At 41.1% G+C, this 25,796-nt stretch overlaps 1 protein-coding gene across 2 annotated transcripts in view; it reads right to left on the reverse strand.

The window, feature by feature from the left end:
• Positions 1-1,402: 1,402 nt before the first annotated feature.
• The window catches only part of PARD3B (par-3 family cell polarity regulator beta), a 2,175,158-nt gene continuing 2,150,764 nt past the window's right edge, over positions 1,403-25,796 (reverse strand). For both annotated transcript variants that reach the window (XM_030209894.1, XM_030209893.1), the window contains one exon: positions 1,403-3,108. In XM_030209894.1, the coding sequence (XP_030065754.1) occupies positions 2,760-3,108 (349 nt within the window). In that variant the 3' untranslated portion in view covers positions 1,403-2,759. The remainder of the gene's footprint in view (positions 3,109-25,796) is intronic.

Here is a 25,796-nt window from a genome sequence, read left to right on the forward strand (position 1 = left end):
TTTTGGGCCACGAAAGCCAATTTAAGGCATACATCTCAATTTATTGTAAGATTTTTCACTGTTTTAAAAGTATAAATGCAGGATATTAGGTGTAAAGTATTTATGCCCTTTAGCAGCTTGACACAAATGTATAGCTAAGAGTTAATTTTAAATGAAAATTATGGGGACCTTAACATAACATGCTGCTTTAAAGTTTGTAGAATGTGCATCTATACTGACAAAGTGAACGTCGTGTTAAAGAGAGGGCTTTCCAAACCAGTGCTGGGAACCTCACAATCAGGCAGATTTTTAGGATATCTATGATGGAACACGCATGAGATAAATTTGCATATGTTGATCCTCCAGTACATTCAAATAGATCTTATACCTATTCATTGTGGGTACTCTGAAAACCTGGCTAGCTGTGGGAACCCAAGGACAGGTTTGAGTAGCTCTGTGTTAGGAATACATAATATAGTAAGAAAACCACTTAAAAACACAGGTACTCTGTTTATCTCTATAGCTGTCTATAGAGCAGTGGTTCTCCAAACCTGATCCTGAAGGCACCCCAGCCAGTCAGGTTTTCAGGATACCCACAATGAATATTCATGGGAGAAATTTGCATACATTGCCTCCACTGCATGCAAATCTATCTTATGAATATTCAATGTGGATATACTGAAAACCTGACTGGCTGGGGTGCCTCCAGGACCAGGTTAGAGAACCACTGCTCTATAGATAGCCAATGGCAGTGAAACATTAATGACCAATAAAAGATAAGTATCAGGTAAACACATGAGGCAATTCTATAATTGGGTGCCCAGATGCCTCTCACCTTGCAGCATTGGGGCACCTAAATAGAGGATGCCTACTTATAGAATTACCCCATAATGTGATTGCGCATAAAACAATAACATTACTGGTATTGCTAAGTGAAATCTTTTCAACGCTGCAATGGTGAGGAAACTTGTTTCCTTTCCTGGTTTGACGGCAGTGTTCAGTCCCGGGGGTGGGGGGAGGAGTCCTAGTTACTTAGGGCCCATGAATTACAGGGTTCCATAAGTTGTTCTGCTTTATGATGGCCATTTGCTGGTCCCTGGTCCAGGGGTATAGCCAGACCTCGAGGTAGGAGGGGGCCAGAGCCCAAGGGGGGGGCACATTTTGGTCACCGGCCCCCCTCTGCCACCCACTGCCACTACCAATACCTTGGCTGGCAGGGGTCCCCGACCCCCGCCAGCTGAAGACTTCGCCTAGCGCTGGTCTCTGGTTCCGCTGCATTGCCTACCTGCTCTCTCTTCTCCTCAAATCTGGCATGCTCCTTTTAGAGAAACTGAGCATGCCTGATGTGAGAGGAAGAGAGCAGGGCAAGCAATGCTGTGGTGCCAGATGAAATCTTCAGCTGGCAGGGTTGGGGACCCCTGCCAGTCAACCAGGGGCCCAGAGCAAATTTGTGGGGGCCTAGGCCCCCATGGCCCCACCTAGCTACATCACTGCCCTGGTCAAGGAGTATCACCACAGTGACCAGATGAAATTAAGCTGAGAAGGGAGAGTATATAAGGGAGAATGGCCAAGTAATTGTGAATAAATGCGTTTACATGTGATCCCAGCTGAAACAGAAAAGGAAAGTGCTTGGTTATTAAAGAAATAAATTGAACAGAACTAAAATGCACACCCAATAGAAAGTTGAGTAAAAGCAACATTTCACAAACCATGGAATATATAAGCTCATTTGGCCCATGATATTTGACTTGTTCCAAACCACCTACAGCTCACAAATACTCAGCATCTGCTGCTGGGCCAGTTAAAGTTAAGTACTGAGTAAATTTGCTAAAGATGTAATGATACAAGATACTGTACACCAAGTGCTATGTTTGGAAGCTGTTTTTACAATATATATTACATATAAAGACTCACAAGCACATTTTATATTATCATCATCTTTTGCTATACTAAATGTTACCATGAGGAGAGCCAGCTGAAGCATAGCAGCTGCTCTAACCACAGGAATTGGGGAAAGATAGCAAAATTTAGATTCCTAGCAATGAATAACAAACCAAGAACAGAAGGAAAACTAAAAATAAAGAAATATAAACTCCTCTCCCCACAATACAAGGTTCTTTATGGTCTCCATGACCACTGAAGCCTAACAGCAAACTCCCATTTATATAAAGGCGAGACAGAACTGTATATATAATCTCACCCACTGTTAGCATCCTTTTAATAGGGCTTCTGGGATATGAACACTGCGTAAACCACTCCAAATTCCAGTTCAAACTTTTAGATAGCACACAAAGGTACACACCTATGAAGCAGTGTGAGAAAATTGAACCTTGTCTGACACTCCTCCTTTCCCACCCGCAAAACAAAGAGATTAGAGCCCAGCGGAAAACTTTTACTTTGGTTTAAGAATTAGACTCAATATGGCAATATGGATTGGGGCACAGAAATAGCTCTGTATTATTTCAGGTATTCTATAATATTATGTGTTTAGAAGCTACTGTGTTCACTGTAATTTCTGACAATGTTACAAGATCTTTTAACACTAGATTCATCTTTGATTTATGTTTATACGTAGGGCAGGCAGTATGCCCCCCTTCCTTGTCTCTTGATTTGACTGTAGAGTTTCTACATTGAGAAATTTATGTTGTATGTGCTTGGTAAAAATGGCATTCGGTTCACATAGCATTATTACAAGAAAGAACTGTAATCTCAGTTACAACAGAGATGTTAAATCGTCTGCATTCCAGTCCATTGTCCTGCATAAACAGACCAGTTTTAGGCTATACCGCTGCAGTCATAGGGTTCTTCTGCCTTGGATCTTGGGATCTAAACTGATATCGATCTGGGCTGGTCCCTCGATGTCCCGTTCTACCCATATCGCCAGAGGCTGGGGCTCTGTTTGTTGGTGGAGGTGAAGGTGGAACATCCTGACGGTGAGGTCCTTTGAGTTGGGATGAAGGAGAATAATACTGAGGATATCGGTAGTCTGTTACCTTCATGTCTTGAGCATGAGCATAGTTGCCCGTAGAATGACTGGCAGGCTGCATACCAGGGTAATAAGGGAGTTCTCTTTCTTTGTATATCACCTGAGGTCCAGCAAAGTATTCCACTGGTTCTGGAGGCCCACGTCTGAGGAGAAAATACATACAATTTATGAACACTTTAAGAGGATCATTAACTACTGCATAAATGATTATAAACAGTTTAGAACTGGAGAGCAGGCTGTAATATGATCCTTCCAGTGAAACTTAATAATGACTCAGAAGGGATCATCTGGACTGACTGAACACATATAGTAGAACTTCAATTCATGCAAAATTGTTAAGTCTTCAACCCACTTGTCTTTATATAATCCAAGCCTGTAAACACATGTAAGCTAGGTAATTGCTCAGCTGAACAGCAGGTAGAAGAAAGCATGAATTTTAATCTCTGAAAAATCTTTATAAGCTCATATTTCCTATCATTGTTATAATGTTGAAATTAGAGCTGATTGTCAACGGCTTTTAGAGGACTCACTATATTTATATCATCCTACAAGTGCAACCCTACACTACAGGCTCCAAAATAAATTAAGTGGAGAATAATTCAGACATTACTGCCTTTCACCTCAGAAAGACATGCACAGGCACCTTTAGTACTTACTCTCTCCAGTAATCACACATGCAGCCACCTTTCAATTTACAGACACGTATAGAAAAACCTCATCAACAAACTACTCACTCTTACCAAAATCACAAAGAAAATCTTTCGGTACCCACAAAACATACTCCAGGCAATGTTCAGCCAGTACCGAACCGCAGTTCTTTGTTTTTTTTTTTTTAATGTAGACCATCATGGACAGAATTAGGGGCTGTCTTTAGAAATGGCTGCTACGACCTCTAGTGGCAACCTCAAGGCACTTCCATAGTACCACAAGACTACCACGAGAGGTCATGCAGCCATTTTCCAGAAGCAGTCACTAGAGGCAGGAGCAAGTAGGGTTCGCTCCTGCCCCCATTGCCCCAACTGGACCACCAGGGGCTTCAGGTAGGACCGGAGGTGGAGGCCTATGCTGAGTGGAGGGAGGGAAGGGGTTGCCTTATTGGAGAGGGGTGGGAAGGAGGAAGGGAGGGGGATTGTAAGGGCTGTGTGCTTGTAGGGGGGATGGAGGGTCTTCATGTGCTTGAGGGAAGGAGGGAGGGGGAATTAGCATACTTAGGGACCTAAATGTTATGCAAGTGCCAGCACTCACATTATTATGTGGACAAATTTAGGGCTTCTTAAAGCAGTCCTAATTTTGCCCACTTAGCTATGCGGGTACTGGCACTGAATGTTGCCAGCACCCGCACAATTGCTGACTTCTCCCTGTAAGCCCCTGTGCGGCTTGGCACAAACATGGCCGTTTTGTGTCGATATTCAGCAGCAGTGCCTGATTAAGAGCTGTTGAATATTGGTGGTTAGGCTGCAGAACATGATTTAAGCAGACAGGAACCTCACCTGCCCGCTTAAATCATTTTGAATAATGGATGGCCTATGTTTTCTTTCTACTTTAGTACATAAGTCATTTGAAATGCACAGAACGGAAGAGGAGCAGTTGTTGGAGAGGACTGATTTCCTTCTTTCAACACTGTTAATAATTTCAGTCCTTGCCAGTCCCTAGACTCAAACTGAGTCTCTAGTCTGAAAAGGTCATCATGGGTTGACCATGCCACTATCTTAGGGGAGGAAAGAAAACTAAAAGCTGCTGTCAATCCCTGCAAGTCCAAGGAACAACAATGAGAACAAATCTAGAAGAAACGCCTTTCCAGTCCTCCTGGCAAGCAATGTACGTGTTACCTATGTAATCTGTTTACAATGAGAAATATGCAGAACACGAGGGACTAATAAGGTGTGCAAAAAAAATTAGTCATTCATTTTCAAGAGTACTAGTATCTTAGTACCTCCTATTCCAAGGTTAGTAAGGTCAGTGCATTCCTTATTGCTTGAGTCAATGTTTTAACCAAGGGTTCCATTTAATTTGCATGCTATACTGCTACATAAACATTTCAAGTTTTTTTTTTGAGGATATACAAGTGCAAATTCTTCTTGCTATCTTATCTGCCTCCTCCCCTCTCCTCATAACCCCAAGTTACTTTCCATCTCAGGAACCCTCTAAAAGGAACAAAGAAAGGGATGAGAACATTTGTGGCAACGTGCTCTTTTCTCCATCCCCAACTTGATCCCCTCCTATACCTTTTGTCGTTTTATCCTACTCAAAGCTTTAACTCTCGATCTCCAAAGCCAGCTCTCCATGGATATCCATAATCTTTCTTTACATGCTTCCCGCTGACCAGGCTACCATCTTAAAAAGCCACCACCAAAGTCTTGAAAATATGGAATAATGTAACTAAAGGGAAAGAGTGGCTGCACAGTCAGGAAAGGAGACTCCATGCATGGCTATCCCTCCTATGCTGGTCATGGTTTACTTCCAGTTTCAATGGTTAGACATGTAGTAAGTGCAGGGTGAAGGGAGGAGGATCAGTACAGTGACATGCAGAGTCTCTGTTGTACTTTTGTCCAAGTTCTCTATGGATGGGTCTTGAACTACATTGTCTCATATATATCTTCACAAAACACTTGAGGGATTTTTTCATCCCTGTAATTTACACCCATCACTGGGGGGATGGCTCTCATGAGTCTTGATGTTCTATATTTTTAATTATATATAAGTTGCTACTTATACATTTATTTAAATAATACTTTTCATTTATTCTAACTTTTTCCCTTAAACGTTGCTGTATATTAGAGATGAAGGCTTAAATGTCAAACTGAATGGAGATGGACATTAAGCAAGATTCCTCACATAGTTCTGCTATACCCATATGGGGCCCAAATGAGAATCAGCACAGAATTTACTTAAATCTATGGTGGTTGGTCAGGCTAGACAAGACGGTACAGTCTCTTACCTTTTTTGTTTGCCATCCAAATACACTGCTGGTTTAAAAGGAATGGCCTAATGGTTAAAGCAACGGGGCTGAGAACCAATTCATATCCCACTGTGGCGAAAGGGAAATACCCGATTTAAATCCAAATCCCCTTTCCTTCTCTAAAGATGGGGATCTGTAGTGGGACCGTTGCTGTTTAACATATTTATAAATGATCTATAAATAGGAATGATAAGTGAGGTGATTAAATTTGCAGATGACACAAAACTATTCAGAGTCGTTAAATTGCATGTGGACTATGAGAAATTGCAGGAGGACCTTAGGATATTGGAAGACTAAGCATCCAAATGGCAGATGAAATTTAATGTGGACAAATGCAAAGTGATGCACACTGAGAATAATAATCCAAATCATACTTATTTGATGCTAGCTTCCACTTTAGTTGTCACCACCCAAGAAAAAGATCTAGGTAAGGTATAGGCGTCATCGTGGACAGTATGTTGAAATCTTCTGCTCAGTGGGCAACAGCAGTCAAAAGCAATAAGAATGTTAGGAATTATTAGGAAAGGGATAGATAATAAGATAAAGAATATTATAATGCCTCTGTTTTGCTTCATGATGTGGATCTCACCTTGAGTATTGTGTGCAATTCTGGCCACCGTGTCTCAAAATAGAATTAGAAAAGGTTCAAAGAAGGGTGACCAAAATAATTAAGGGGATGGAACTCCTGTCAATAAGGAAAGGCATAAGAGGTTAGGGCTCTTCAATTTGGAAAACAGATGGCCGAGGGGAGATATGATAGAGGTCTTTGTACATTTTGAAAGAGTAAAACATCAATTCACATTTACCTGTTTTATACTACTCAGGATTTCAAAGACTAGGGGACATGCCATGAAGTTACATAGTAATACTTTTAAAACAAAGAGGAGAAAATATTTTTTCACTCAACAAATAGCTAAACTCTGGAATTCACTGCCGGAGGATGTGGTAACAGTGGTTAGCGTATCTCGGTTTAAAAAAGGTTTGGAAATAAGAAGAGCCACTGCTTGCCCTGGGAATGGTATCATGAAATGTTACTACTATTTGGGTTTCTGCCAAGCACTTGTGACCTGGATTGGGCACTGTTAGAAGCAGGATACTGGGATAGATGGACCATCAGTCTGTACTATATTTCCTTGAAAATGAAATAAAATGAAATAAAATGAAATAAAAAAAGAACAAAAAAAGTGGAGGACTAGCCTAGCAATTAGAACACCGTACTGACAATCAGGGAAGCCCAGTTCAAATCCTCCTGCTGCTCCTTGTGATCATGGGCAAGTCTAGGTACAGACTTAGATTGTGAGCACTCCAGAGACAGGGAAATACCTAGTATACCTGAATATAGCTTATCTTGAGCTGCTCTTTGAGCTCCATATAGGCATATAAATAGATTGCTCCATAATGATTATGTTTGTGCCTGATTACTGAATTATTATTGATTTTACTAGGAGACATTGCTTTAAAAATCAAATTAAACACAGAGCTCCATAAATGCATAACACAGAAAGAGAGAGTGCAAGAGCCTGAGTATTTGTAAACTTTTAAAACATTTTGATAATTTCTAGATGTATCACCAAACGTTTCTGAACATAGAACACCTTCATATAACTATTGTTTTAATGTGATATTTCTAAGAAAGGAATAGAACCTGCTGAAATAAATAGCAGCTAACTATCTCTTCAACTATTCCTCACTTCATAACCTGTAACTCTTTCTGATGCTTGAGGGTCCTTAGATAAAACTGACCTAAGCAATTACCCCCAGATTCTATATATGGCACCCAGATCTGCACACATGCCCAAGATGTGTGCACAAATTGAGTAATGAGCCCTTAACTATCAATAATTGGCTGCTAATAACCAATTATTGATGATATTATTATTTATTTAGATTTTGCTCACACCTTTTTCAGTTGTAGCTCAAGGTGAGTTACATTCAGGTACACTGGATATTTCTCTGTCCCAGGAGGGCTCACAATCTAAGTTCGTACTTGAGGCAATGGAGGGTTAAGTGACTTGCCCAAGATCACAAGGAGCAGCAGTGGGATTTGAACCGGCCACCTCTGGATTGCAAGACCGGTGCTCTAACCACTAAGCCACTCCTGTACTCCACCCATTGTTAACTGGCACTCACTAAAATTTGCACATGCATCTGGCTGTGCGCTATTCTATGCGGATACTAGTGCATAAGTCATAAGAGGCGTGGCCAGGTGCATGTCAAGGATATTCCAAAAAGTTGTGCCTGTAATGACAGCATATGGCATTAGCGCGCTAACTTGGGTGCCAGCATTTACACCAGGTTTCAGCAGGCACCAGGGACGGGAATTGACGCTAAACACAAATCTATAAAGGTCACACGCCCTTTATAGAATCACATTTAGCACCAAACTTTTTACAGCAATGAACTTTGAGCACCATTTATTGAATCCAATCCTTAGTGTGGGAATTAGACTGAGGTGACTGTTAGTATACATCTACAGTAGTTGTTACCTGACTAGCATAATAGCACATGCTAATTCATATGATAACTACGTACTGTATTATGTTTGGGGGGATGGGTGTGGCCTGTATATTGCAGTTAAGCATATGGAACCTTACCACATGCTGTCTTTGGTACAGACTGCACCAATGCGCCGACTGCTTCCTACTCTGTGCATCCGTACTCTCTCTAAGTACGTCTACTGTGCAGTAAAGTACTTTTTATGCATTAGCTCCAAGATTCTATATATGTTGTCAATTTCCGCACATAACTTAATTGTTCAACAAGTCAATCAGCACTGATAGCTGGCCAGTGACAAGCAATTAGCGCTAATTAGAATTTATGCACGCAACTTTCTAAGCGTATTCTGTAAAGTACTGTGCATACATTCTAATATGTGGATCTCACAAGGGGACATAGCCATGAGACGGGCATGAGCGGGTTGTGGGCATTCCTAAAAATTACACACACTGTTGTAAAATATGCCCAATCCGCATCTAAATTCGGTGTGGACATTTACACCAGGTTTTAGTTGGTATAAATGGTCGCACCTAAATTTTAGTCACAGGGATGGGCACTATGCGTATTCTATAAACTGTTCCTAACTTTAGGTGAGGTTTATAGAATAGCATTAAGCGCATTTTTATTGAATCTGGTCCTAAGTATAATGGGAACATACTGGGAATGCAATACTAACCACAAAGAACACTAGTACATAAAACTTAAATACAATTGTTATTAATATCAAGGAGAAAGAGACCTCAGAAACCAATTGGATAACAATCCTTGGTTCAATGCTGCTTAGTTTTTAGCCAGCATTGAGTTTCTATCATCGGGCTCAAAAAACTTCTTTCAGGTGCTTTCTTTTATTGTGCATCCAAAAATTTTTTTTATAAATGTTTTTACAGTTTTTTTGTTTAGAAAATTCTACTATTGGTGATATAAGCGCCAAAAATCACTCATTGCAGTGATGCAACAGCACTTGCTGCTTAATTTCACCAATGGCGCCATTTTGAAAAAGGAAAAGCCTTTGAGATTGGAAATAGTTTTGGTGAAATTAAGCAGCATTAGTTCCTGAAGAGGCCGCAAGAGGGATGAAACGGTGGCCCCGTTGAACTTGAAGATAAGTGCTGTCTTTATTATTGCACTTTGAATAACAAAACAAGTGCTGTTATATCAATACAATGAGTGATTTCGGTGCTTATATCACCAAAAGTAGAATTATCGAAAAAAATATAAACTGTAAAAAACATTTATAAATGTGTGTGTTTTTTGTGAAAGACAACATGCTGGGAATGCACTGAACAGTTAGCGCACAGGCTTTGTGCTTATTGCAGGGTACGTGGAAATCTTTATTGCATTTTACTAAAAGAGCACCTTGGCTTCCTTAGAACACAATCAATCTGATGCATGCTATGTAAGAGTGCAAAGGTATCTTCTGTTAGAGGCTGTAGAGTACAGGAGCTCTTCTACTGATTGCAACGCCTTCTTTGCCGACTGATATTCACCACAAAGGAACATGCAACACCACAAAACTTTAAACATTCAAACAGGTTATTTGTCTTTTGTCAAGACCTGAACCCAGAGAAAGCTCCAAGCTGACAAATTCTGGCAAACAAATTCTTTCACTACTACTATAGTTTAATGTATTTGATCTAAAGCTCACCTAAAACTGCAGAAACTCACTAACGCAACTAATCCCTGCGACTGTCGGAATAATCCATATCTATTATAGCGTCTAAAGTAGTGCTGCATGTTTAGAATTTCATCCTTTTCCAACTTCCTGTCAGAAAGTAAGGTATAGGAAGGAGACCGTTACACTTGCCCTTTGAGGAACACAATTTTAATCTAATTCAGGTTTAATATGCATTGTCTCGTTTCCATTCACTCAGAATGCTCTGTAGCTGTCAATAAGATCTGTCAAAAACAATGAATAGATATAAATGCAAAATTATATTAGAGAATCCATTAAATTAGGAGGAAGAGGCTAAGCAATGAGTAAATTAATAAAAGTGATCTCGCGCCCAGCCAGCTTATGCTTTTTAGTTATGTTTATGGATGCAGTGTCAATGTTTTTATTGACAGACAGTTAACAGGAAATATAGCAAGAATACAATTATGTTGGAAAAGTAAGCTCCACACTGAATACCAGAAATGGCTGAGCTGGCCTGGTCCAGACTTTGCAGAGAGGAGCAGAATCAGTGTCATCTGGAGTATGAGTGCACAGCTTTCACATCTGAACCGAACAGCGGACATGACTCACTTCAGTTTGCAATCTATGGTCTTTCTTTACTGACCAGCATGAAGAGGGTAATTTTGTGCTTTACATAAGGAAACAGATTCTTGTGAAACCGTGTTAAGGCGTTCATCTGCAAAAGTAGGCATTCTGGAAGACGGCACTTACTTGTACATGATCTAGACACTGATGCTCCCTATAGCCCAGACAGAGCAGGGGCAGAGATGCCATGTGCATCTATTGCCTTTATAAAACAGGCATAAGGAAATCATCTTTTATAAAATTAGCTCCTGAAGGTGTGTGTGTGAGAGAGAGAGTATGTGTGTGTGTGTGTGTGTGTGTGTGAGAGAGAGAGAGAGTATGTGAGTGAGTGTATATGTGAGAAAAAATGGGTATGTGAGAACATGTGTGTGTGTGTGTGAGAGAGAGAGAGAGTGTGTGTGTGTGTGTGAGAAAGCAAGAATGGGTGTGTGTGAGAAAGAGAGAAAACGTGTATGTGTGTAAGCAGGAATGGGTGTGTGAGAGAGAGTATGTGTATGCGAGAATGTGTGTGTGTGTGTGTGTGTGTGTGTGTGAGAGAGAGAGAGAGAGAGCGAGCGAGCTCAATATTCAGCTAGCAGCAGGCAGTGCATTTGCTGTCCACCACTGGTGTTTAACCTGGATATTTAATGCCGGGCTGTATCCGGCGACTGGCATTGAATATCTGAGTTTATTTTGGCTGCTAAAAGGTTAACCGGCTATGTCAATATTCAGTGCTAACAAGTTAACTTTTTAGCAGTTAAAGATAGGCCTGCTATTTAAGCTGCCTATTTTGACCGCTCAATATAGCTGGTTTGGCATTGGATGTCTGTGCCTAAACAACTATGTCGTGTGATATAGCCAGCTAGCTGCTAACTGGGATATTCAGTTGGAGATAACCATTATCTCTGCTGAATATCCGTGGTTAGGCACATAAACACTATTTAACCAGTTAAATAGTTTTGAACATCGAAGGGAGAGAGAGAGAGAGAGAGTGTGTGTGTGTGTGAAAGTGAATGTGTGTGTGAGAGAGAGCGTGTGTGTGTGCACGTGAGTGTGTGTGTACGTGTCTGTGTGAGAGAATGAATGTGTGCGTGAGAGAGTGTGTGTGTACGTGAGTGTGCGTATGTGTGTACATGTGAGTGTGTCTGTGTGTGAGTGAGTGCAACTGTATGCATGTGTGTGTTTTTGTGTGTGAGAGATATATATATAGAGAGAGAGTGTGAGTGCATGTGAGTGTGTCTATATCTGTATATACAGTGGGGGAAATAAGTATTTGATCCCTTGCTGATTTTGTAAGTTTGCCCACTGACAAAGACATGAGCAGCCCATAATTGAAGGGTAGGTTATTGGTAACAGTGAGAGATAGCACATCACAAATTAAATCCGGAAAATCACATTGTGGAAAGTATATGAATTTATTTGCATTCTGCAGAGGGAAATAAGTATTTGATCCCCCACCAACCAGTAAGAGATCTGGCCCCTACAGACCAGGTAGATGCTCCAAATCAACTCGTTACCTGCATGACAGATAGCTGTCGGCAATGGTCACCTGTATGAAAGACACCTGTCCACAGACTCAGTGAATCAGTCAGACTCTAACCTCTACAAAATGGCCAAGAGCAAGGAGCTGTCTAAGGATGTCAGGGACAAGATCATACACCTGCACAAGGCTGGAATGGGCTACAAAACCATCAGTAAGACGCTGGGCGAGAAGGAGACAACTGTTGGTGCCATAGTAAGAAAATGGAAGAAGTACAAAATGACTGTCAATCGACAAAGATCTGGGGCTCCACGCAAAATCTCACCTCGTGGGGTATCCTTGATCATGAGGAAGGTTAGAAATCAGCCTACAACTACAAGGGGGGAACTTGTCAATGATCTCAAGGCAGCTGGGACCACTGTCACCACGAAAACCATTGGTAACACATTACGACATAACGGATTGCAATCCTGCAGTGCCCGCAAGGTCCCCCTGCTCCGGAAAGCACATGTGACGGCCCGTCTGAAGTTTGCCAGTGAACACCTAGATGATGCCGAGAGTGATTGGGAGAAGGTGCTGTGGTCAGATGAGACAAAAATTGAGCTCTTTGGCATGAACTCAACTCGCCGTGTTTGGAGGAAGAGAAATGCTGCCTATGACCCAAAGAACACCGTCCCCACTGTCAAGCATGGAGGTGGAAATGTTATGTTTTGGGGGTGTTTCTCTGCTAAGGGCACAGGACTACTTCACCGCATCAATGGGAGAATGGATGGGGCCATGTACCGTACAATTCTGAGTGACAACCTCCTTCCCTCCGCCAGGGCCTTAAAAATGGGTCGTGGCTGGGTCTTCCAGCACGACAATGACCCAAAACATACAGCCAAGGCAACAAAGGAGTGGCTCAGGAAGAAGCACATTAGGGTCATGGAGTGGCCTAGCCAGTCACCAGACCTTAATCCCATTGAAAACTTATGGAGGGAGCTGAAGCTGCGAGTTGCCAAGCGACAGCCCAGAACTCTTAATGATTTAGAGATGATCTGCAAAGAGGAGTGGACCAAAATTCCTCCTGACATGTGTGCAAACCTCATCATCAACTACAGAAGACGTCTGACCGCTGTGCTTGCCAACAAGGGTTTTGCCACCAAGTATTAGGTCTTGTTTGCCAGAGGGATTAAATACTTATTTCCCTCTGCAGAATGCAAATAAATTCATATACTTTCCACAATGTGATTTTCCGGATTTAATTTGTGATGTGCTATCTCTCACTGTTACCAATAACCTACCCTTCAATTATGGGCTGCTCATGTCTTTGTCAGTGGGCAAACTTACAAAATCAGCAAGGGATCAAATACTTATTTCCCCCACTGTATAATTCATTCTCATCTAAGTTCTCAACTACAAAAATAAAAGTGCTTTACTAACGCTTTTATGCTTAAGACTTTGTTTATGTTCAAGTTCTTATTAACAAGTTTCCTGATCTCAAACCTGTCCTCCCTCTTCCTTATGTATGCTTTGATTTTTTTTTTTTTTACATGGATTGAAATGCACCATGAGGTTTTCCTGCACTCATTTAGGCGTGCTGACATAGTTGGTGAACAAACATTATCTGCTTTAAAATGACCCTACAAGAGTCTCCCTGGAATTGCTTAGTGCAAATGTTTCCTGTTTAAAATGGAAAAGAGAGAGAATGGAAGAATTCCAGGCCTTGGACTTTTAGGACCCTGCATTCTTGTCTTCTAAAACAGCATGTTATAAAAGACAGGCACTCCTGTTTTGTCTGAGAAACTCCTGACAGAGTGCTAAAGGAAGGGGCTGAAGTCACTCTGAGATGCAAAAGAATTGCTGAGGGGGCAGGAGGAGCAGACAAGAAAAATAATTTGCCACTTGCCACTGTTCCTATATACTTTCTTTCCTTTCCAGGGAAATTTTAACTAGACAATCAAAAGGTTGCAATCTTTCAAAAAGATATTCTCTAAAGACCTCCTTTGGCAGCTTCCCACATTTACAAATTTAGACTGCTGGAGAGAAAAGACGTTAAAGCCTGCAATCTGATATACTAAGCTGCAATATTTTATTGCAAAAAAGAATTTATATGTTACAAATCACTAAGGGGGGAAGTTATCAACAAGCAGGCTTCCATTAAGACATGTTGACATGCTATTTTACTGTTCAACCTCAGTTATTAGTAACTAGGTGTTACTGCATACAATGGAATCTGTGCTAAAGCAGCATGTTAGAGGTAAAATAACACATCTTAACAGTAGCCCACATTGAAAACTACATCTTGAAATGCTGACTAAATATAAATAATGAGGAGTCTGATTTTCAACTGGGGCAAGCCACCAATTTAAATTAAACACAAAAAATTCAGCAGTACTATCCACTGAAGGAGTGCCACTCAGGGCCACTGAGAGACAAAGCCGGGCCCGGCTCTGCCAGCCACAGGTCCTTCTTCTTGCTGGATCATGCCTCCTGTGAAGCAACTTCCTGTTTCTGCATAAGTGGGACACAGCATGAAGAAGCCCTATGACCAGCAGAGCAGTATCTCTCAATCACTGCTGCTTGCCCTTCAATGACTCCAGGCAAGTAGAGGCCCAGAGGATTGGAAGGGAGGTAAAGATGTTGGCTCTCACCTGGGCGCCAGGCCAGAGGGAACCTTGCCCTCCCCGCCCCCCCCCCCCTCTTGGTGGCCCTGGTGTCACTGAGAACACATATAGTTAGTGACTTTTTGGTAACTTTCTGTTTAATTTAAGCTTCCTATTTAGCTGGCATCAACCAAAAGGATAACATCCATATAGAGAATGATTCTGTAACTGGGCCCCTCCATTTAGACACCCTGAGGCCATGCAGTAGGCACCTATTCTCTAATGAAACCTGAGTGCCAGGTTTCTCATTATAGATTGCAAGAGTAACCTGGTATTGGAACACCCAAAATGTGGGTGCCTGCACTTTTATCCAGATTAGTGAGATCTACATTTGGGATCTGCCAGTAAATGCATTAACTCATAATTTTAATATTTTTTCAATTAAGGCTCCTATGTGAATCTGGTATTTATGAATGAGAATAGTGTTTCTGATATTATAGTGGGTGATTATCAGGAATCCAGTGATCGCTGGAAGAAAGGTTCAGTATTAGAGCATAGGTGGAGATGGTTTAAGCACAGATGAGGGTACTGACTTTGTTAACCTCAAGAAGTTCTTAGCTGGATGGGGAAGTCAAGGGGAAGCAAAAGAGTAATGGAATAAATTGAAAAGGAGATACTGTAAGGGAAATAAACATTTTTGTTAGGAAAGTGAATACAGGTAAGAGGAAATAGGTATTCCCCATTATGGGGTTCAAATGTAGTTACTTAAATGGTAAACAGAAAAACATTATCCCTCTCCCCCCACTATTCAAAATTATTTAACTGGCTAGGAACAGCTCCTGGCTGGTTAAATAGCATTTAGAGGGGCATAATTGAAAGGGGCGCCCAAGTTTTCCTGAGGACATCCTCGCAGGACGTCCAGGCGAAGGGGCGGATGGGCGTCCATCTTTCGTTTCGATAATATGGTCGGACAAGCCCAAATCTTAACATTTAGGTTGTCCCTAGAGATGGTCGTCCTTAGACGTGGTCATTTCTTATTTTCGGCGATAGTGGAAACTAAAGACGCCCATCTCAGAAACGTCCAAATGCAAGCCCTTTGGTCATGGGAGGAGCCAGCATTCATAGTGCACTGGTCCCCCTGACATGCCAGGACACCAACCAGGCACCCTAGGGGGCAGTGCAGTGGACTTCATAAATTGCTCCCAGGTACATAGTTCCCTTACCTTGTGTGCTGAGACCCCCCCAAACCCACTACCCACAACTGTACACCACTACCATAGACCTTATGGGTGAAGGAGGGCACCTAGATTTGGGTACAGTGGGTTTCTGGTGGGTTTTGAAGTGCTCACATTTACCACTACAAGTGTAACAGGTGGGTGGGGGGGGGGGGGCTGGGTCCGCCTGCCTGAAGTGCACTGCACCCACTAAAACTGCTCCAGGGACCTGCATACTGCTGTCATGGAGCTGGGTATGATATTTGAGACTGACATAGAGGCTGGCAAAAAATATTTAAAAACAATTGTTTTGAGGGTGGGAAGGGGTTAGTGACCACTGGGGGAGTAAGGGGAGGTCATCCCTGATTCCCTCTAGTGGTCATCTGGTCAGTTCAAGCACCTTTTTGTGGCTTGGTCGTAAGAAAAAAAGGACCAGGTAAAGTCGTCCGTGAGGGTCGCCTTTTTTTTTTCCATTTTGGGTTGAGGACACCCATGTGTTAGGCACGCCCAAGTCCCGCCTTCGCTACGCCTCTGACATGCCCTCGGGAACTTTGGTCGTCCCCACGACAGAAAGCAGTTGGGGACGCCCAAAATTGGCTTTCCATTATACCGATTTGGGCAACCCTGAGAGAAGGATGCCCATCTTGCGATTTGTGTCGAAAGATGGGCGTCCTTCTCTTTTGAAAATAAGCCTGAAAAGCACCTATCTGCAGATATTCAGTGGGAGATAACCAGTTATCTCCTGCGGAATATCCCAGTTAGCAGCTAGCTGCTAACCGGCTCTGTTGTATGATACAGCTGGTTAGGCACGGATATTTAGCACCAAACTGGCTATGTTAAGCAGTCAAAATAGGCCGCTTCAAAAATTTACCAGTTAGCATGAATATCAGCATAGCCAGTTAACTGTGTAGCAGCCAAAATAAACCTGGATATTCAATGCTGGTTACACGATACAGCCTGGCATTGAATATCCGGGTTTAAGCCAGTTGTGCACAGCAAATGACCTGCCCGCTGCCGGCTGAATATCAGGCCCTATGTCTATAAATTACAATAGATCACAGGGAGAAGAGAGGGAACAATATCCAGAAAACCAAGAGAAGCAGTGAAATTAGTTAGGACAACAAAGATGCAAATGGAAGAAAAAATAGCTGAAGAAGTCAAGGACAAGACTTTTATGCCAATATGTTAGTGGCAGGAGGAAGCACACAAGTGGTATTGTGACACTCAAATGTGAAGGGGAGAAATGTGTAGTGGCTGATGAGGAAAAAAACAGAACAGCTTACCAAATGTTTCTGTTCAGCATTCACCAAGGAAAGGCTGGGAGTGGGATGGCAGAAAACAGACACAAAGAGTTAGGAAAATGACTCAGACTTGAAGCAAATTTCAGAAGATTGTGTAATGGGGCTGGATGGGATACAACCAAGGTATTATGAGCGCACATGATGCATTTCCTGCTGGGCAGAGGGCATGACTTTGCAGTACGCCTCAGCGCAAGCCTGAAGAAAAAGGCCCACAGCTGGCGCTGAAAGTGCTTTGGAGGCTGGGAGCAGGTATAAATGTGAGCGGGGGCATGAGGAAGGGAGGGGAAGCACTATGCTTGCAGTTGTTACCGGTATGTCCGAAGAGAGACCCTGGGAGAGATAGGAAAGGGAAGGAGAGAACAAGCCACTTCCAGCATCAAGCAAGGCGCAGTGCCCCGCGGGTGCACGGAGCCGAAGATAACATGGCGCCGTGCCCCGACGGGCATGCGCGCCGAGGCCAGCGGGGAGCGAGCGAGGCGAGGGAGGTAGGATCCCGTCTCCAGGGGCACCCCGCTGGCAACAGGAGGAGCTACGAAAGGGGGCCTCGGCGTGCATGCCCGTCAGGGCACGGCGCCATGTTATCTTCGGCTCCATGCACCCGCGGGGCACTGCGCCTTGCTTGATGCTGGAAGTGGCTTGGTTAAGTAGTAGACTCACATAAGCTGCGTCCTCTGACTTTTGTAGTTACTATAAAACACTGCAGCTAAAATGATCTATGGCTGTTCACACTATGATCATGTTACACCGCTGTTCAGAAGGCTACACCGGTTGCCAGTCTCTGCTCGGATAGTTTTTAAGACTGCCTGTATTTTATTTAGTATATTACAGAGAAAATGCTCTTCTTTCCTTCCGCAGTTAATAGCTTATCTAGCTTTTTGAAGGAATTCCCATTTTTATTTTATTCTATTGTTGGGATTTCCATCTGTTAAGAAAGTTCACTATAAGAAAATTCATGTTGGTTCTCTCTCTTTTCAAGCCAGTAAATTGTGGAAATCTATTTCTACACAAGTTTGTGTGCTTTCCAGTTATCTATAATTTCGTAAAGGATTGAAAATGTATCTTTTTAGTAAGTATCTGGATGAATAATTTTGTAGGGCTTTCCTAACTTTTTCAGTATATGGTTTGAACTTATTTGACCTGCTTAGATTCTTTATTGATATTAGCGGGATATAAATACCCTGAATAGAACAGAATAGAATAGACCTTAAAAATGATCACAAATGTACTGACTTATAAAGGAGTATATACAATGGATGTACAATAGTTGTTAAGGGGGCAGACAAATAGGTGGTCATTTTCAAAGCACAAAGACTTACAACATTGCATAGTAACATATGTAACTTTGTAAGTCTATGTGCTTTGAAAATCAGCTTCACAGACATGATGATAAAGTAAAGCCAGTGTCTCTATAATACACAAGACCAAAAATGATGATCAACTCAAGTTTCAAATAGTATTACCTTTATTTTAAGGGGTACCTCTGACATACTCTGAATTCTATCAGAGGCCATCTTTATGTATTAGGCTACAAGTGAAGCTATTATACAAGAAGTTCCATGCAGAACAATGGAATTTCCTTTCCAGCAGATATTATTGTGTGTGTGCATACCTACAGATGAAGCCCCCCCCCTCTAAAAAAGTTAGAGGGTAGGCCTACTTTTCTTTTACGGCAGAGCAGCCCAACATTTTAAGTCAAAGCGTTATTCTTGTATAAGTGAACACAGATAAAATTCCATCCATTATCCTGGCTTAACATTCTAGCCCAGAAACACTTAGTGAAATGGTAACAAAAGCATTCCTCCAAAAGCTTCCAAATATATACAAGCAAGGCATGATTGTACTGCCTAAGCCATATCAAACCATCTGCACACAAATTATCTACAAGGCTGAACCAGTGGAGGTGCTTTCCTTTCCAGCTCCTTCTCCAGCAATATATAGCTTTAAAAGGAAAAAAAACAAAACAGATAAGGTAAACTAATACAATCCCAGGCTCTCATGTAGCATATGCCGTACAGAGAGAGCTGTTTTTAGTCTGAGCACTGTGTTTGGAATTCCTTCAGTGTCAGATTTCCAGCTAACAGACACTCATCCTTGGTCCAGGCACAGCAGCGGCTAAATGGGATTAGTAGGAGACTAAGCAGGTTCTTTCCCGCCTTTTATTACACAGTTTTCTTACCCATAGGTTTTGGAGAACTAAAGAAAATTTGTTAATGAACTATTTTATAGGAAAACAATGTTCAAAAATGAGACTTATTTATACTGCACGTTAGCCTCAGCATAGACAACATGGTGGCTAACAATAAAAAGGAGTTAAAAGAAAAGGAGGTACTAGACACAATACAGCTGAGCAGAGACCTAGGCAGCAGAAGAGGGGAAGGACTCTAGGAAAAGGTAGATCCTAAGTAGTTTCTTAAAAGAGGTGAGGGTTGATTGGTTTCTGAAGGAGAGGGGCAAGTTGTTCCAAAGTTTGAGTCCTATATATCTAAACACAGAGTTCCTCGAGACCTTGAGATGAAGGACTGAAGGTGTGGAGAGGGTCAATCGGTTCTGATCAACAGACTGAAGATAGCAGAGAGGGGTATAGGGAATGATGACAGAAGCAAGATAGGTGGGGGCAAGTGACTGATAGGATTTATAGACAAGGAAGAGGATTTTATATATGATGACTGGGAACCAATGTTCATAACGAGAGAGGTGTCACATGATCGAAGTGGGTAACACTGAGAAGGAGTTTAACAGCAACTGACTGAGCTGAAGGCATTTAAGGTATTGAAGAGGAAGACCAGATTAAGGGGAATCACAGTAGTCTAGGCGGGATATAACTAGTGCAAGAATGAGGGGGCATAAGAGTGAGAATGAAATAAGAGGACAAACAGCACAGAAGCGGTGAAGGGCAAAGACAGAGGCATGAATAACCGAGTCTATTTGTGATTTGAAAGTGAGTTGTGAATCGGGGACAACTCCAAGAACCTTGATAGAGTCTTTGTACTGAAGGGTATAGCCATCAATGGAGGGAGGGGGAAGACAGCTGTTGGTTGAAGGGGTGAAAAGGATAGATTTGTATTTTGCGGAGTTAAGAAAAGGAGATTGTTTTTAAGCCAACAAGAAACATGAGACAGGCAATCATCTAGATGAGAGATGGCAGCAGGATCAATGACATGACATAAAATCTGAATATCATCTGCGTAGCAGAACAGTATGCAAGCGTGATCTAGAATGGTCATGAGGAGCAGGGCAGGGAAGATATTAAAGAAGGTGGGTATACTTGGTATGGAGCCCTGAGAAATGCCTGAGTGAACAGGAAGTGGAATGGTGGAAGCAGAATCAAAGGTGAGCTGGTAGGTACAGTCCGTAAAATAGCTAGTGAACCAAGATAGAACAGTACCAGTAGCACTGATTGACTGGAGATGACAGAGTAAGAAAGAGTGATTCACCAGATCAAAAGCAGGCCAAGTGAGACCAGCATGACTGAGGAATGATGATCAAGGGTTATGCGGATGCAATTATGAAGGTCAATGAGGAGAGTTTCAGTACTATGATTAGGCCTGAATCCGGATAAGGATGAAGAATATTGCATTGTCTGCTATGTTGAGAAAGTTGGAGTAATACAATGTTCTCAAGAATCTTGGAGAAAAAAATGAGGTAAGAGACTGGATGAAAGCTTGCAGGGAGCGAGGGATCAAAGTGGGGTTTCTTCAGTAGAGGGCAGTCGAGGGTGTGCTTCCAGAGGGGAGGAACAAAACCATTAGAGAGGCTAGAGATAAGAGAGGAAGAAGATGAGGAATCAGAAGTGAGACCAGCCGTTTAGTAAGGAAAGCAGGCAAGGGGTCAGTTGATGTGAAAGAGGGATTGAAGGAAGCAATGGTGCATGAGAGAGGGGAGGCTGAACTTACACCAGTTAGAAAAAAGACTAGCGGAGGACATGGGAGGAAGGAGAGAGCACTAGGAACAGAAAAGGCAGGAGAAGAAGTGGAGGGATGATGGAGTATGGACAGAAGGGACTGTAGTTGAGGATGGTAAAGGAGAAAGCTGGTCAGGAGGTGAAAGAACTTGTCTAAGGGAGGCAGTTTTAGATTGCCAGGCGTATGCAAGGGAGTGTAGGGGAAGGAATAGGGGATCATAGTCCAGTAAAACGGAGGAGGATAGAGCAATTGATTCAAGAGCCTTGAAAAGAGCACATGGTGATTAAGAGGGTGTAGAATCTGATTTTCAAAGTATTGATGTCTGGCCAGACAAATTGCTTTCTGGTATTCTTTAGAGCGAGTATTAAAGAGGGCACGATTATCTGGAGAACATGACTTGTGCCAGTGATGCTCCACCGAGCGAAGATGAGCATGAAGGGCAGGAGAAAACCATGGAGTAGATTTAGGGTACGAGGTGTGAATGGAAGAAAGGGGAACATTGGTGTCAAAGAAAGAAGAGAGGTCATGATTAAGCTGAAGAATGCACTGAGAAAGGGAAGATGACTGAGGGGGAGCCGCATTTAAGTTTCTGGTGCCCACATGCAAGACCAGACAGGAGATCCCAGAGTAAGAGGGAGATGTAATACATACCAAAAATTGGAGACCCAGGAGAGGAGCAGAGGAAGGCCATAGTACCAAAGTTCCATCCCTTTGAAGCAGGATCTGTCTTAAAGTTTTTATTTATTATATTTATGGAGCCTTATTTAACTTTTTCCTCATTTGCCTTTTATAAAAATAGAAATACCACAAAGGTCCAATCTTCTTCAGAAATTACATGATTGCAAACTCAACACTGTGTGTAACATAAGAACATAAGAATAGCCATACTGAATCAGATCAATAACCATCTAGCCCAGTATCCTGCTCCCAGCAGTGGCCAATCCAGGTCACAAGTACTTAGCAGAGACCCAATTTATAGCAACATTCTATGCTACCAATCCAAGGGCAAGCAGTGGCTTACCCATGTCTGTCTCAATAGCCATGTCTGTTCCTCCAGGAACTTCTCCAAGACTTTTTAAAACCCAGATATGCCAACAGCTGTTACTACATCCTTCGGGAAAAAGTTCCAGAGCTTAAATATTCGTTGAGTGAAAAAATATTTCCTACAATTTATTTTAAAAGTATTTCTGTGTAACTTCACTGAGTGTCCCCCTAGACTTTGTACTTTTTGAAAGAGTAAAAAATTGATTCACTTCTACACCACTCAGGATTTTGTAAACCTCAATCATATCTCTCCTCAGCCATCTCTTTTAGAAGCGGAAGAGCCCTAACCTCTTTAGCCTTTCCTCATATGAAAGGAGAGCCATCCTTTGGCATTTTGGTCACACTTCTTTGAACATTTCTAATTCCTCTATATCCTTTTTGAGATACGGTGACCAGAACAGAATGCAATACTCAATGTGAGGTTGCACCATGGAGCAATACAGAGGCATTATAGTATTTTTGGCCTTATTTACCACCCCTTTCCTAATAATTCCTAACATCCTGTTTGATTTTTGGGCTTCTGCCACACACTGGGCAGAAGATTTCAGCGTATTGTTCTCAGCAATACCTAGATCTTTTTCTTGTGTACTGATCCTTTAGGTGGACTCTAGCATGAGGTAACTATGATTTGGATTATTCTCCCCAATGTGTATCACTTTGCATTTCTCCACATTAAATTTCTTCTGCCATTTGGATGCCCAGTTTTCCAATTACCTAAGGTCTTCCTGCATTTCTTAAAAAACAAAAAGGCACACAACTGCTTACAAAACAGTAGATAAAAAAACAACAAAGCAGTGGAATCAAATGCATTTATTGGAACAATACCCGACGTGGCCACGTTTCGCCCTCAGGCTGCGTCAGGGGTACAAACTATAAAAACAAAACACAAGTATAAAAACATGTATAACCATACATATTAACAATGTCATAAGCATGATTCAACTAATAAAAGGCAATTATTTAAAAAAAGATTCAACATATATAAAACAATCCTTTAAAAATTCTAAAAAAACATGTATAGACATACATGATATCATCTGTAAAACAAATATTTATAATTATCATTAAAATCATACATCACATAAAATTTTTATCAGAACATCTACAATTACTCATATCACATTTATAACGCTCAGTAAAAAATGTTAAGATCATACAATTCGAATCAAAACAATTCAATGAAGAGGGGAAGAAATTTCTTTATACATACCTATCAAAAGTGTATGTAAATATATCATACACACTAGTAGTTCCAAAAATCTAGTTCTACACAGATATAAAAACAAAAAATATAAAAATATCATCAGACAAGATGCATATCTAAATGTACACAAAACTTTTAAAAGACTCTAGACATTCTAGTTTCTCCACTGATATTCTTAACACAAAACAAAAAAAACTCCTTAGAAATAAATAACCAGTCCACATTACTGCTAGGGACAGGAAACAGTTCACTGAATAAAAGACTTCTCACAAAAATATAACAGAGGAAGCACTGCAAGCACTCAATCTTAAAAACAACATCTAGTACGTCTCCATCAGATCACAGCTAGACTCCCTACATATTCCAAAGATGTGCAAGATGAACAGAAATAAAGCAAACACTTACCCACTTATCTGCTACTTCCAACTAAACTGATATGCATTAGCATTACTAGCTTCTGTGAGTCTTTTATTCAGTGAACTGTTTCCTGTCCCTAGCAGTAATGTGGACTGGTTATTTATTTCTAAGGAGTTTTTTTTGTTTTGTGTTAAGAATATCAGTGGAGAAACTAGAATGTCTAGAGTCTTTTAAAAGTTTTGTGTACATTTAGATATGCATCTTGTCTGATGATATTTTTATATTTTTTGTTTTTATATCTGTGTAGAACTAGATTTTTGGAACTACTAATGTGTATGATATATTTACATACACTTTTGATAGGTATGTATAAAGAAATTTCTTGCCCTCTTCATTGAATTGTTTTGATTCTAATTGTATGAACTTAACATTTTTTACTGAGCGTTATAAATGTGATATGAGTAATTGTAGATGTTCTGATAAAAATTTTATGTGATGTATGATTTTAATGATAATTATAAATATTTGTTTTACAGATGATATCATGTATATCTATACATGTTTTTTAGAATTTTTAAAGGATTGTTTTATATATGTTGAATCTTTTTTTAAATAATTGCCTTTTATTAGTTGAATCATGCTTATGAAATTGTTAATATGTATGGTTATATATGTTTTTATACTTGTGATTTGTTTTTATAGTTTGTACCCCTGACGCAGCCTGAGGGCGAAACGTGGCCACGTCGGGTATTGTTCCAATAAATGCATTTGATTCCACTGCTTTGTTGTTTTTTATCTTCCTGCATTTCTTTACAGTCTGCACCTGTTTTAACAACACTGAATAGTTTTGTGTCACCTGCAAATTTAATTATCTCACTCGTTGTTCCAATTTCCAGATCATTTATAAATATGTTAAATAGCACTGGTCTCACTACAGACCCCTGCGGCACTCCACTATTCACCCTGCTCCATTCAGAAAAATGGCCATTTAACCTTACTTACATTTTCTGTCCAATAACCAATTCATAATCTACACCAGAACATTACCTCCTATCCCATGACTCTCTAATTTTCTCAGGAGTCTATCATGCGGAACTTTGTCAAAAGCCTTCTGAAAATGTAGATACACTACATCAACTGGCTCACTTTATCCTCATGTTGAATAAGCCTCACCAATTTGATTCATTTCTTTGAAGACATGAATATTCAATGAAATGAAGCAAATTGGTGAGGCTACTACTACTTATCATTTCTATAGCACTACTAGCGCTATACACTTGAACATGAAGAGACAGTCCCTGCTCGAAAGAACTTACAATCTAATCAGGACAAACAGGACAAATAAAGGATAAGGGAATTTCTAAGGTGGGAATAATACATGGGTACTGTACAAGTGAATAGGGGTTAGGAGTTAAAAGAAACATCAAAAAGGTGGGCTTTTAGACTAGATTTGAAGACGGCCAGAGATGGGAGTTTGATGTACTAGCTTCATATTTCAATTGAAGTATAGCTGCAGAATGCAGTGTGTGTATGCATGTGCGTTTATATGTGTACACTTTTTGTGGAGCTTAGCTAGCCAACCCACGAAGTCAATCAGTGCTGAACAGTTTTATTTCTGTATATGTATTTATTTCTTCATTGATCCATCTTGTAAACTGTTTCTTTCAGTAGGATACATGGTATCAGCCAAGGCAAGACTTCCCTCGGCTAAAACCATTTTGACTCTATCCCATTAAACCATGTTTATTTATATATTCTGTAATTTTATTCCTTATAATAGTTTCCACCCGGCACTGATGTCAGGCTTACCAGTCTGTAATTTCCCGGACCACCCCTGCAACCCTTTTTAAAAATTGGTTGTTCCAAGAAGCAGTCATTTATTACATTTTATCTCCCTTGCGCTCCCTGATGTAACATTTATCCTGTCAATATTAGGGTACTTGACATCACCCATTATGATACTGTTGCCCAATTTGCCAGCTTTCCTAATTTCTGTAAACATTTCTTCATCTGTCTGTTCGTTCTATCCTGGTGGATAGTTGTACAGCCCTAT

The sequence above is a fragment of the Microcaecilia unicolor genome, chromosome 7 (genome assembly GCF_901765095.1).
Source record: "Microcaecilia unicolor chromosome 7, aMicUni1.1, whole genome shotgun sequence".
Lineage (NCBI taxonomy): Eukaryota > Metazoa > Chordata > Amphibia > Gymnophiona > Siphonopidae > Microcaecilia > Microcaecilia unicolor.